We start from the raw sequence: 14,623 nt of genomic DNA, 5'->3' as shown, positions 1-14,623 counted from the left end.
ACTATTTTTGAGAGGAAAGTAGAGGGGGTGGATATACGATTGCAGTATCACAGGACAGAAGAAAAGGGAAAAACACCAGAAAGCATGTGTTTGAGGGAATCTGTAGGCTGGCACAAAAGGAAGGAAGAATACTTATCAGGGAACAAGCTTGATTTTACTGAGGCTAATTCTAGCAGAGGAAAAACTTTTATTCTTTAAAACCCTGGGTCATCTAAAGAAATGGAAAAGCTGCCACTAACCAGTCAGGGGGATTTCCCAGTGGAAAAAAATGGAGACATAATCTGCAATATTTATAAAAATATATTTCACAAAGTAGGAAACAATACAGGGGTTCCTCTGATGTACAATACATGGAGTAAAATAATTCAAACGTACAAGTAAATAGCATTAAAGCAACGTATAAAATTAATAAGGGCTCTTCTTGTGTGCGTCAGACTATTGTAATATACAATATCTACTCTGAAATGTAATATTTTCAATTAAAAATTGGCAATGCACATAGCTTTCAGTGCTGTTATCATCAAATTTGTGTGCAAGAGCTATCGTGCATAGCCAAAGTACATTTTTCCAAAAAGAAAATGCCACAAAAGTAAACAGTAAATCTATATATACATAACAAAAAGCATTTTTTTAAAACCATTTTCTTTTTTTTTGTTCAAATTACACAGTGAAGCACGATAAGCACATGTTTGACACCGCTACTGTACTGTGTAATGAGCGTGTATCTAAAGGTTTAGGATTCCAATATTCACATGATCTCAGTCCCATTCCAGCTCTTGTGCTTGGCTCATTGATGATGAGCCTGGAAAACAAGTACTGTACACAACCTAAAATGACCTTTGCCATACTGCCTGCTCCTCCAGCAAGTTCCTGTCAAGAGTGGCTCAGATATTTTGTTAGTGTTTCAGAATTTTTTTAAAAGAAAGACTCAGGGAAGATTTGATTGTGTTTGTATTGGATGTTTGAGGCCCATACCTGAGTTGATATTCTACTTCTGTCATCCTTACTTGCCGCTTACTTTTAGACACCCCTCTTTTGACTGGAATGGGCATGGAGCATGAGCATATCATGAAGCCTAAGGGTACTCTGTTTCGAATACACGGTGTCTACTTGTGTGACAACCAATCACAAAGAAACACTCGATTACACCTCAGCTAATATTACTGCAGGGGGAAGGAGCTGGTATTGGTTTTCAAAGCTTTATGATGTCCTGTCACAGCTATCCCCTTCATTTCCTTTGGTTACTTTCATCAGTTCCATGATAAAGACATTGATATTGCTTCACTTTGGCTTGGTAAGATGTTGGTCTGCAATCAGAGAAAAGCCATAGTCTACGGAACCATATAGGAAGCACTGTAAGATCCCAGCAAGTGTCCTCCGCTTGAATGTTAAGTCTATACAAGAACCAGGAAACGAAAACCTGCCTAAACAATCCACATAATCCACACTCCACAAGAGTAAAACACTCATACAATCTGCATTTTTTTAGTTCAATATTACAATAAGCTGGACTTCAAGGATGAAAGGAGCTAATGTTGACTGCATCTAAAAATACTGGCCAGCTTATCAATTGTTAATAATTGGCAACCCTATAATTATACACCACTGTTCTTTAATATGTTGGACAACTGGTAATCCCAATTTGGAGTCAAGTTTCTCTGTCATTTTCTCCAACTGCGTACATATCCCCGAGTTTTTTAAAACGTGGGCCCCATTCCTTGAGGTAGTCAAAGTTCTGCTCTGAATCTGTTGATGTTGTTTCTAGTGAACTCAGTGAGCCAGCTGTCGATCCTCTTCCTTCATATCCGTAGATCTGGATGGAATCGTAGGGAGGGGCAGTGGGATCGATGTCGGCATCGTGAAGCCTTACATTGATAAACTCATCCACATCGACCCCATTCGGGACAGGAGGAAGGCTTTGCCTGGGTACATACTGCAGGTCAGGTTTGATGTCTTTCCGTGGCAAGAATCCATTGAAGCCATCAGGGTTTTGTAAAGTGGCAATATCAAAGGCTTCCGTGTCCTCTTCTCCACCACCTTCATCGTCATAGCGAATGATGTTTTCCCTCACATCCTCGTCATCCTTGATAATAAGAGGCTCATTTTTGTGCCTTCTTAAAGTTACAAAAAGTACCACAATAACTGTGAACAAAACAAAATGTCGTGATTAATTCTGGAAAGTCACACACCAAGCCAATTTTTGTTTCTGTTCTGTTTCTATCCCCCCCCCCAAAAAAAAATTCTTTGTTTTACCACTCCTGTCCTGAGGAAGTTCATGAGAATGATCTTTTCAAGAATGTAATGGAGGCAGATAATATAGAGGAGCTTCACAGAATCACACAATTGTCAACCTCTGCACTACTTTGGAGACAGTGAGGACTGCAGATGCTGGAGACCAGAGTTGAGAGTGTGGTGCTGAAAAAGCACAGACGGTCAGGTAGCACCCGAGGAGCAGTACAGTTGACGGTTCAGAAATTAGCCCTTCATCAGAAAACATGGTGAAGGGCTTATGCCCGAAATGTTGATTCTCCTGTTCATCAGATGCTGCCTGACCTGCTGTGCTTTTCCAGCACCACACTCTTGACTCTGCACTGCTTTGCCAAATGAACAATTCACAGTGCCATTTGACTAATAACCTTGGACATTCTTCTTTTTTTCAAAAAACCATTTCAATTAATCAATTAAACTTAGCACTATCACAATGTCACATTATGAATTCCAGGTCCTAACATGTTCTGGGGATGAAAATAACTTTCCTCATGTCACTTTTGCTTCTTTCACCGATTACTCTAAATCTATGTCCTCTCATTTTCTATTCTTGCATCAATAGGAATTATTTCCCCTTGGTCCAGACCCCTCATGTTATTGAAGAACTCTATCATCCCGTCTCTCAGTCTTTGGTTCTCCAAGGACAACAGCCCTAACTTCCACAACCTGCCTCACCATTACAATTTCACACCCCAAATTCATTCTCTTGACTTTTTTCTTTACACTCTCCCCAATGTCTTCACATCCTTCCCCAAGTTTAACACCCCACACCGGATGTATAGCTCCAGCCAAAAGAATAATTGCATGGATTTTGAGTGAGTGGGTAAAATATGACACAAAGGTTTGTGGAACAAACAGATGTCTGACACCTTCTGGGAATATACTGTGATCATTCAAATGTCCGTGTTGTGGCATTGTAGAGAATAACATTCCTCAGTTACCTTGTCTCACTGCACAGTCTCTTTTTCTCCATTTCCTATTTGGGGGCCTAGAATCATAGAATCCCTACAGTATGGAAACAGGCCATTGACCCAAAACGTCCACACCGACCTTACGAAGAATAACCCACCCAGACCCAGTGCTTTACCCTATTACTCTACATTTACCCCTAACTAATGCACCTAACCTACACATCCCTGAACACTATGGGCAATTTAGCATGACCAATTCAGCTAACCTGCACATCTTTGAATTGTGGGAATAAACCGGCGCACCCGGAGGAACCCCATGTCTCGACAATAGAGGTTGGCAGTGAGTTCAAATAAGGGGTCATTGACTCAAGACATTAACTCTATTTCTCTCCATGGGGTCTTCCTGACTAACTGAGTATTTCCAGCAGTGTTTGCTTTCTAATTTCCAGCAGAATCTGCATTTGTATTAGTGTTGGCAGCACATTTGAGGAGAAAGTGAGGACTTCTGGAGTGATGCTGGAGAGTCAGAGTCAAAAAGTGTGGTGCTGAAAAAGCACAGTAGGTCAGGCAGCATCAGAGGTGCAGGAGAGTTGACCTTTTGGGCATACGCCCTTCATCAGGAGTGCATTTGACCACAGTATGAGAAGTTTTGTTTCCCCTTATTTATGGAAAGATATTATTGCACTGGAGACAGCTCAGAGAAAGCTCAGTCAGATAATCCTTGGTATGGAGGGTTAGTTTTATGAACAAAGATTAAACAGGTTGGGTCTCTACTCACTGGAGTTTAGAAGAGCAAGATCTCATTGAAACATATTGGATTCTCAAGAGGCTTGGCAGGGTAAGTGCTGAGATGTTTTGCTTTATGGGAAGGTCTAGGACCAGAGGGCAGAGTCTCATAACAATGGGGAGCCAATTTAAGACTGAGATGAGGAGGAATTCCTTCTCTCAGGTGGTCGTCAGCCTCTGGAATGACTTGCAACAGAAAGCTGTCGGGTTAGAGTCCTTGTGTATATTTAAGGCTGAAATCGATAGATTCTTGACTTGGAGGTGAATTAAGGGCTGTAAGGAAGGGGCTGGAAAGAGGAACATTGGATACATCACAACTCAAGCCCACTTGCTCTTTCCCACTATTCAATTGTGCACACATTCCAACAATTGGGAGTACTCTTAACACAGTCCCAAAATCAGGTAACTCTGCCTTGTAACTCACAAGGCCCAGGTTTGAATGGTTAAGAATCGGAATTGCTTATCACACATACCAACTCTGCTGAAGAATGTTTTGTTGTCAGACTGCAGAACTGCATTGAACAATGTGTTGAATTAATTATTATTGCTAAACAACCGCAGCTGCATTGTTTACTTTAATGTTCAAATTCTACAACAGGCAGAAGTATTACACCTTACATCACAATAAAACAAATGCATTTTCACAACCATTGGAGATCTCGAAGTTTTATATTATTTGAAATATTCTTCAACGGATGTGGGTATCACTGGCTAGGCCAGCATTTATTTCCCAGTTAGAATCATAAAATCCCAACAGTGCAGAAAGAGGTCATTCAGCCTTGAGTCTGCACTGACCATCCGAAGAGTCAATCCCAGACTCAAACCCAACCCTACTCCCATAACCCCACAATGTTTAGCACGGCCAATCCATCTAACCTGCACATCTTTGGACTGTTGGAGAAAACTACAACACTCAGAGGAAACCCACACAGACACCGGGAGAATGTGCAAACTTCACACAGACAGTTTCCTGAGGCTGGAATTGAACCCAGGTCCCTGGTGCTGTGAGGCAGCAGTATTGAACACTGAGCCCCTGCCAGCCTTTGCAGTTGCCCCTTGAGAAGGTGGTGATGGACTGCCTTCTTGAACCTCTGTAGCCCATGGGCTGTTGATAGAGCCACAGTGCTTTAATGGGGGTAGTTCCAGGATTTTGACTGACAGGTGGTGGTGTGTCCATCCATCTGCCACCCTTGTCCTTCTAGATGGTAGAGCTCGTGAGTTTGGAAGGTGCTGTTGGCGGATTCTTGGTCAATTACTGCAATGTAATGCTGGCAATGAGGCAACCAGTTTGCATACAGCAAACCCTAGAAACAGCGCTGTCATGATGATCTGGCAGCCTATCTGTTTTTGATTGTGTCTTTCCCTCGGGTGGGGAAGTTCAAAACTAGGGGCATATTTTTAAGAGATGCAAAAACAGAAGTTGCTGGAAAAGCTCAGAGGTCTGGCAGCAGAGTTAATGTTTCAAGCGAGTGATCCTTCCTTAGAACTGGCATATTTTTAAGGTAAGTGGAGAAAGGTTTAAAATGGACATAAGGGGCAACCTTTTCACACAGAGTGGTTCACAAAGTGGAAGTGATGGATGCTGGCCTAGTGACAATATTTCATAAACATTTGGCTAAGTACATGAATAGGAAAGGTTTGGAGGAATATGGGCCAAATGCAGGCAAATGGGACTAGTTTAGTTTGGGAACATGGTCATCATGGTCTAGTTGGACCGAATGGTCTGTTTCCATGCTCAGTGACCCGAAGACTGAGGGACAAATATTAGCCTATACTCTGGGGATAGCTCCCCTGACCTAGTGCCATGAGATGTCTTACATCTCGTCAAGCAGTCAGATGGAGACCTCGGGTAATCATCTCATCCAAAAGAAATCCTGACGCAGATGTACAACTGAATAAGCCACAGCTAATAGTCCCTTATTTAACATTACCTCCCCATCCTTTGCAAATCGGCTCAAGTACTGAGAGGTAGAGTAAGAGGAACAGAGACAAGAAGGGATTCCATAAAGAGATAATACATAAAGTCACTTCCCGATATGAAGCTGGAAGACATCAAGAAGTTCCAATGTGGTTCACAGCCAGTGCCAGCAGATCTCAAGGGCACTGCCATTAATGAGGACCATGATTTGGAGGAGCTGGTGTTGGGGTGGACAAAGTTAAAAATAACATACCAGGTTATAGTCCAACAGGTTAACTGGGAAGCACTAGCTTTCAGAGCACTCCAAAAGCTAGTATTTCCAAACAAACCTGTTGGACTATAACCTGTTATTGTGTATTAATGAGAACAACTCAGTTGAGTGTTCCTGGGATAGCAAGAGACACAAAACATTATCCAAGGTTCCTATTGAATCTCAACTGGAAAGTGATTCAGCCTAGTTGCCAGCAGAAGACGAAGTTAGGTTTGATTTCTTTCACAAGGCCAAATGTGGGCACTCTGTATCCAGTGTTACATCTGAAGTTGAGTAATTGTGGAAATTTTTATCCTCAAAATAGATTATTACCATGGTGATTATCTTTCCAAAGCTGACATATAACTTAGTACTTAGCATTCCTTGAAAGTTTTTTTCGACTCGATTATATGTTGATGCAGCAGATCTCTACCATTTGAATTTGAACAAGCTCATGGACCAGTTTGGACCAAAGGGCCTGTCCCTGTGCTGTAGGACTCTATGACTCTTTGACCTCATGGTGTCCAGAGTCAATGTTGAGGAGTCCCAGCGCAACTCCTTTCTGACTATATAAACCTGTGCCATCACCTCTGCTGGGTCTATACTGCCAGTGGGACAGGGCCTATCCAACTTTTTTCCCTCTTGTTGGTTCCCTCACCACCTGCCTCAGACCCAGTCTGGAAGTGATGTCCTTTAGGACCCAATCAGCAGTATTGCTGAGTCTTGCATGTTCGACATGGAAATCCCTCACCCAGAGTACATTCTGCACCCTTGCCATCTTTTGTGCTTCCTTCAAGTGTTTTTTGAATGGAGGATTACTGATTCAACAGCCAAGGATGGATAGTATGTGGTAGTCAGTCGGAGGTTTCCTTGCCAATAATTGAGCTGTTGCTATGACACTTGCCATGAGAGGCATGGATAGAGTGAATGTACTCAGTGTTTTTCTCAGGGTTGGGGAATCGAGCACTAGAGGGGATCAGTTTAAGGTTGGAGGGGAAAGTATAAAAGGGAACTTGAGGGTAAACCTTTTTACACAGAGAGTGGTATGCATATGGAATGAGCTGCAAGCAGAAATGATTGAGGTGTGTACATTAACAACATTTAAAAGGCATTTGGAAAAATACATGGATAGGAAAGGATTAGAAGGATAAGGGCCTATCCATAGTGTAGGGAAATGGGGTTAGTGCTGAGAGATGTTTTAGTCAGCATGGACTAGTTTGGGCCAAAGGGCCTGTCTCTGTGCTGTAGGACTCTAGGACTCTACGATTTCACGGTCCAGAGTCAATGCTGAGGACTCCCAGGCAACTCCCTTATGACTATATAAAACTATGCCATCACTTCTGCTGGGTCCGTACTGCCAGTGGGATAGGGCCTATCCAGGGATGGTGCATGATACATGTCCCAATACTGACATAACAGGTGTTTCAGGCTAGCCATATTCAAGCCAGTGAACTCTCCGCACGATGAGAAATACATCTGTACAGTGAAACTGCACACTGAAGCTTGTCATTCCTGCCGTGAGAGAAATATAAGTTCTGGCCTTGATCAGCAAAGCAGCAGTTAATTGTTTGATATGCTGATGAGTAACAATTTGGCTTATATCACAAATGACACATAAGTTAACAGGGCGGTGGGGGAGGTGATGATTGTAGAAAAGTCATGGAGAAGGTGACTCTAATTGTCATTAAATAACAGTGCCCATTGTGAGAGCAGGAGCATTAAATTTAATTGTAGATTTTTGTTCTGCAATGGTTGTACCATGTCTCTGGACCAAAAGGCTTGCATCCAAATCCTACTTACCGTGCAGGTATGTCATAAAAAGGTTGATAAAAAGGAAATAACTCATATTTATGAAGGAATGATTTGCATATATTTAACTCCTGCCAGAAACTTGGGGAGATAGTGGTGAAGTGGTAATGACACTGTGCTAGTATTCCAAAGGCTCAGGTTAATGATGTACTGGGTCGGCTACCATGGCAACTGTGAAATTTAAATTCAATGAATAATTTTGGAATTGAAAGCTATTCTTAGTGATGGTGATCATGAAGCTGTCATTAATTGTTATAAAATGTTATGTAGCATCCCTTTGGGGAAGTAAATCTTCTGCCCTTATGTGGTCTGACCTACTTGTGACTCCAGACTCACAGTGATGTGACTGATTCTTAACTACCCTCTGAAATGACCGAGCAAGGCTCTGAGCTCAGGACCAACAACTGCTGGTCTTCTCCGTGATGTCCTGATCATATCCCATTGAAGAATAGCACTCTGGAGTAGCAGAGACCGAGGGGAGACTTGACAAAAGTTTAGAACATTAGGAGATGCACAGATAGGGTTGACAGTCAGAATTTTCTTCCCAGAGTTCAAATGTCTAAAACAAGGAGGCATGCGTTTAAGGTGAGAGGGGGAAAGTTCAAAGGAGATGTGAGGGGCAGGTTTTTCCCACAGAGAGTGGTAGGAGTGTGGAACATGCTGCCATGGGGGTGGTGGTGGAGATAAATACATTGGGGTGGGGGGGGGGGGTGGGGGAGAGGTTTAAGAGGCTTTTAGATAAGCACATGAATATGCAAGGAATGGAAGGATGTGGACCAAGGGTGGGTTGAAGGGATTGGTTTAACCTGGTGTCATGTTTGGCACAACATTGTGGGCCAAAGGGCCCATTCCTGCGCTGTGCTGTTCTATGTTCTATGTTCATGATCTTCCAAAACCCTTTCCAGTCAATGAAGTTGTCTTGAAGATTAGACTGCTGTATAATAGAAATCCAGCAGCCCAGTTTGCAGACTCAAATGCTCACAGATAGCCAACAGGGAACACGCCAGTGAGTTGTCCAAATGATAAATGGTTGAGAGAAAATATTGGCCGTGACCTAGAGGTAAACTCTCCTCCCTTTCTTTCATATCAACCTGAGATAACCTCATTTAATGTTGCATTTGAAAATAATGCCCCCAAAAGTGCAGCATTCCCTCAGACATCCATAGCAGTCTGAATTGGTGTATGATTTCTAAACTCACAGGTGAGGATACTATCTTTGAACTATAGCTGATGGTTCTAATGCTACCATAAAACTGAAATGAACATATACATTGGCATGCTGCATATTCACACCTACCCAACAAGAGGATAATGCAGGCTAAAATAGCTATTAAAGCTCCCATGCTTAACCCAATGGGAAGAACAAAAGCTTCCACGTTGCAGGACTGTACAGTCCCATCAGTGCTACAGCCACAGACCCGGATGGTGAGTGTATTGGTGCTGCTCATGGGTGGGTTCCCACTGTCCGAGATTATGATGGGCAGGAAGTAGATGTCTTGTTTCTGCCTGCTGAATCCGCTGTGTCTTGCCAGGATACTGACTGAGTTATCTGCAGGGGGAAATGAAAGTGAAAATTAAAGTTTCCATTGTTGCTGTAACAGTTCCTCATTCATTGTCCAGTTTCTATGGAAGACAAACAGGAGGCTGGAAGAACACAGTGAGCCAGGCAGCATCAGGAGGTGAAGAAGTCGACGTTTCAGGTGTAATCCTTCTTCAGGACCTGGCTTGCTGTGTTCTTCCAGCCTCCTGCTTGTCTACCTTGGATTCCAGCATCTGCAGGTTTGTTTTTTTGTCTCTAACTGGTTTCTACAGAAAGCAATCAAAACTATTTAGCCACATATTGTATTTGCATCATGCTGTGAATTCAGCAACATAGAAAGTTCAGGCAGAATTTAATAATGAGCTACGAACGAAGCTGTCAGGACAATTAAAGAAATAAAAGCTTGCATTTATGTAACTCCTTTAAGAGTCACAGGATGTCCCAAAGCAGCTTGCAACCAATCAAAGTGAAACGTGGTCACCGGTGGAAAGTGAAAAATGCAGCAGCCAAATTAAACAGCAAAGTGATAATGAACAGATTATCTGTTTTAGTGATTGGGATTCAGGGATAGATATTGAATGGGATGCTGGGGCTAAGTCCTCAGTCTATAGGCCATTCAGCTCATAGACTTTACCCTGCCATTCAATGAGATCATTGAGGAGAAAGTGAGGTCTGCAGATGCTGGAGATCAGAGCTGAAAATGTTTTGCTGGAAAAGCGCAGCAGGTCAGGCAGCATCCAGGGAACAGGAGAATCGACGTTTCGGGCATAAGCCCTTCTTCAGGGCTTATGCCCGAAACGTCGATTCTCCTGTTCCCTGGATGCTGCCTGACCTGCTGCACTTTTCCAGCAACACATTTTCAGCATTCAATGAGATCATGGCTGATCTGATAAATCCTCAACCCCATGTTCCTATCTTTTCAACAATAACACTTTATTCCATAATGGATTAAAAATCTGTCTGTCTTGTATAGTTGTTGGGCAGCAGTGCTAACCACTGAGCCACCATACCATTAATTAATGGCAAGGAGTTCCAAAAGACTCCTCTGAGGGAAGAATTCCTTCTCATCTCAGTTTCAAGTTGGCGCCTGATAATTCTGAGACTGTCTCTTGAAAATTCTTCCTGACAGCCTGCCGAAGTAAGAATTCCAGCTTCGCTACCCTCTGAGGGAAGAAATTCCTTCTCATCTTTGTCTGAAATATGCAACCTTAAGAGACATAGTCGCAGAATAAACAGGCACCAACTTAAAACTCAGATGAGAAGAAATTTCTTCTCTCAGAGGTTTGTGAATCTTTGGAACTCCCTGCCAGAGAGAGGGGTTAATTAATGGTACGGTGGCTCAGTGGTTAGTACTGCTGCCCAACAGCGCCAGGGACCCAGATTCAATTCTAGCCTCAGGCAACTGTTTATGTGGGGTTTGCACATTCTCCCTGTGTCTCAGTGGGTTTCCTCCAGATGCTCCAGATTCCTCCCACAGTCTAAAGATGTACAGGTTAGGGTGAATTGGCCATGCTAAATTGCCCATAGTGTTAGATGCATTAGTCAAAGGGAAATGGATCTGGGTGGGTTACTCTTCGGAGGGTCGGTGTGGACTAGTTGGGCTGAATGTAGGGAATCTAAACAGTGGGGGCAGAGTGCTTGTATAAATTTGAGGCTGACATAGAGACTCAATCATTCAGGGAATCGAGAGCTTTGGGGAAAAGGAACGGACGTGAGGAGTGTCAGATCAGCCATGGTCCTTTTGGATGGTAGAGCAGGCTTAAAGTGCTGAATGACCTCCTTCCAGTCATATTTATCAGATCTTATGGACTCTTTAATCTAAGATTATGCCCCCTTCTTCAAATTGGGTCAATGGATCTTCTACATCTTCTGAGAGGGCAGATGGGGTCTCATTTTAGCGACTCATCAGAAAGTCAGAATATTTGATAATACACATGTCAGCATTGATGTCTTATCCTTCAGAGACTGGAGTGGGACTTGTGCCCACAAGAAATATGTTCTAAGCTACATCTTAAAGGGATATCGGGTGGCTCAGTGATTAGCATTGCTCTTCACAGCTCCAGTGACCCAGGTTCGAGTCCAGCCTCGGGTGAAAGTCCATGTGAAGTTTGCACATTCTCCCCCATGTCTGCCTGGGTTTGTTCCTGTTTCCTCCGACAGGCCAAAGATGTGCAGGTTAGCTGGATTGGCTATGCTAAATTGTGTATCATGTGTAGGCTAGGTCGATTAGTCATGGTAAGTGTGGAGGGTAGGTCTAGGTGGGATGCCCTTCAGCGGGTCAGAGTGGACTTGATGGGCCAAAAGACCTACTTCCACATTGTGGTGGTTCTACGATTCTATGGAAAGATGGGGAAGTTTAAGTAAGAAATTCCAAGGTTTAGGACTTGATCAACTGAGGATGATGTTAAGTACTATCTTTGAAATACAAAGGATGAAAATTAGGGAAATAATGAAAAAGAAACTCTTGTGACAAACGTTTTCCTATTGTTGTACTGAATCCCATTAAATAGGAAACTTCAGTTGCAAAGCATCTCATTTGACAATCCACGTCATATTCCCTTCTGTCAAGCATTTGGTTCCTTTATCACTAAAACTGATTAGAGGGTGACCAGATTAACAATGAAGTCACCCAATAAAACAATTCTTCCGTCTGGTTTTCAACAGAAAATCTCATTTGTTTGTTGTCAGGCTGCCAGCACTGGTGAATAGTTGAGTATCTTGAAGGCGATTGGATGGCCCCTACCTTAACAGGAGCGACAAACTCCTCCAGGGAGATTTCCAACTTTTAAAAGTGCCCTTGAAGCAGATCTCAATCACCCGTAAAATAATTTTCTCAAACCTGTAGCTTTCCTCAGAGTAAAATATTTTAAATTGAAGTGCAGGGCCAACGAGCTTGATTTTGACTTGATTCAAACTCAAGCATGTGGAACAAGTCACACAGAATCTCTCCGTTGCAAGATTTACACCTGCGGAGGTCTAATTGGAAAATGTACTAAGCAGGAGGAAGCATCCAGGGATTAACACTGTGCTGGGTGGTTCAGAAGGTATCAGGTGCTTTTCTGATGAGAATGTTGAAGAGCTACCCACTCCTGCTCTGGAGTTTTGCATATGCTTTAATATAATTGCTCATTCGCACCTGAGGTAAGGGAACTGGAACTCTCAGTAAAGGATGTTATTATATCACGTAATGCTCAGGTACCAGGCGCTGGCAGTTGGGGCTGGCACCAATTCCCTTCCCTCTGCTACCCAAAGAGGTTGTTCAGTGGTTTGTGGTGGAGGATGGACCCCAAGTCTCAGCAGAAGACCTTCTTGTCTTTGATAACAAGATGTAGGTCATAGCATCTCAGGAACTACAGACAGATTACATAAAGGGCTCTTGTGGCATGGCGGTAATATCTTTACCTCCGAGCCAGAAGGTAATCCTACCTCAAATCCCACCAGCTCCAATTCTGTTCCACATGTCTGAACAGGTTGAATTAAAAATATCTGAACAAGATACACTAACTCTTGGGCACATTAAGTGTGACTAATAGTGGTTGAGAAGACATGGGGAAGATCCATATCTCCTGCATAGGGGCTCTGCCAAATCCTAAATGATTCACATTATGTGATCCAGAGGAGCTCTGCTTAGCTCAAATGTGAACTCTTACAGAACCATTACCTCATACAACAAATAACTTTGAGATGAAATTCACCTCAAAAATGGACAATAACCAATCAATAACCTTACTTGTGCATTCTGAGATTAGAGATTATTTACAGTGTGGAAACAGGCCCTTCGGCCCAACAAGTCCACACTGACCCTCCGAAGAGTAACCCATCCAGACCCATTCCCCCCGACTAATGAGAAAAGTACACAGTGAGACTTGAACTCACAACCCTTGTCTTGCAAGCCCAGTGTTCCAACCCTGGAACATGGAGTCTAAGACATGTTCAGACAATTATGTCTGATTGTCGTTTCCAAGCGAGCTTTTGATTTGTTATCATCTGATTCTGTTCTGATTGCCTAGATGACTTACACCTCCAACAACCATATTCTTTGTTGAAAATTCATTTTGGCCTATTCTATATCCTGACTTTATCTCTCACTCGCTTCCCACTCTGGATTACATCTAATTATCTCTTGACCCATTTATACCGTCTGCTTCATTACACATTCCTGATAATTTTTTTTCACAACTCTATTAGCCTTTGGATGAAAAAATGTGTCTCCTACTTCCTTTCATTCTTCCTATACATTCAAATTTTTTTCACTTGTTTCCCTCAGGATTTGAACTGTTTAACCACAATGGGTTTTTCTGGATCCAGCATCACTAATTTAATTGAAAGCTTTTATTCCACAACCTTGAAGTCTCCTTACATGCAAAGAGAGCTTCCTTAGCTTTTGTTCCTGTCTTAAATGTTTGATAACTCATCACCTTTTCTGCTCATCTCTATCGCCTTAGGATTTTGCCCAATGTGTATCCTTTACTGATAGTGTTGGTTATTGCAGCGATTTGAAACATTCACTGCTGGCCTATATAAAAATTAATAGCAGGTGAAATTGGTCTTTGACAATAGCATGTAACAGGTGATAGTGAGTCAACAGCCCATTTTACACTGTGCCTCATTTTCTTTCTCATTGACTTTCAACAGATCTTTGACCCACTTATCCTGCCCAATCATCAGCTTGCTCATCCCCAAATTCACGCTTCTCTCTGGGGTGCCTGCACATGTTGCCATCATTCATCTTAATGCCAATATCTCCAAAAGCCCACCTCATCATTTACCTGCAGTGACCTAAGTCATCCCTTGCCTTGTCTCTGGTTAGTTTCCTTATCTTTAGAATTTTCTAAAGATGGCCAACCATTCCATTTCCCACTCATTTTCCATTGTTTTATATCTTCCTAGGATAAAAGACAGCCAGCTCATCAACATCAGGGATTCTCCCTCTCCTGACTACCTCTGATTAACATCTATCAAATCTTTCATATCTGATTTGCATCCTATCCCTTGGCAACACTATCCATTCACATGGAGTAAGCTATCAGCTGTATACTGAAGATATGCAGATATAACGATGATATCCAGCAATAACACTTGTCAACTCATAGAATGGCTATAGCACAAGAGGCCATTCAGTCCATGTACCTTTGCTTGTC

At 42.6% G+C, this 14,623-nt stretch overlaps 1 protein-coding gene across 2 annotated transcripts in view; it reads right to left on the bottom strand.

The window, feature by feature from the left end:
• Positions 1-291: 291 nt before the first annotated feature.
• The window catches only part of LOC122558714 (cadherin-8-like), a 340,449-nt gene continuing 326,117 nt past the window's right edge, over positions 292-14,623 (bottom strand). For both annotated transcript variants that reach the window (XM_087995704.1, XM_087995703.1), the window contains 2 exons: positions 9,240-9,491; positions 292-2,142 (listed from right to left, as the gene is read on the bottom strand). In XM_087995704.1, the coding sequence (XP_087851830.1) occupies positions 1,649-2,142; positions 9,240-9,491 (746 nt within the window). In that variant the 3' untranslated portion in view covers positions 292-1,648. The remainder of the gene's footprint in view (positions 2,143-9,239; positions 9,492-14,623) is intronic.

Source organism: Chiloscyllium plagiosum, unplaced genomic scaffold (assembly GCF_037043375.1).
Source record: "Chiloscyllium plagiosum isolate Xiang-an unplaced genomic scaffold, Cpla_swu_hap1 HiC_scaffold_17, whole genome shotgun sequence".
Classification (NCBI taxonomy): Eukaryota; Metazoa; Chordata; class Chondrichthyes; order Orectolobiformes; family Hemiscylliidae; genus Chiloscyllium; species Chiloscyllium plagiosum.
The sequence above is the reverse complement of the archived record's forward strand: the minus strand, read 5'-3'. Positions and strand labels throughout refer to the sequence as shown.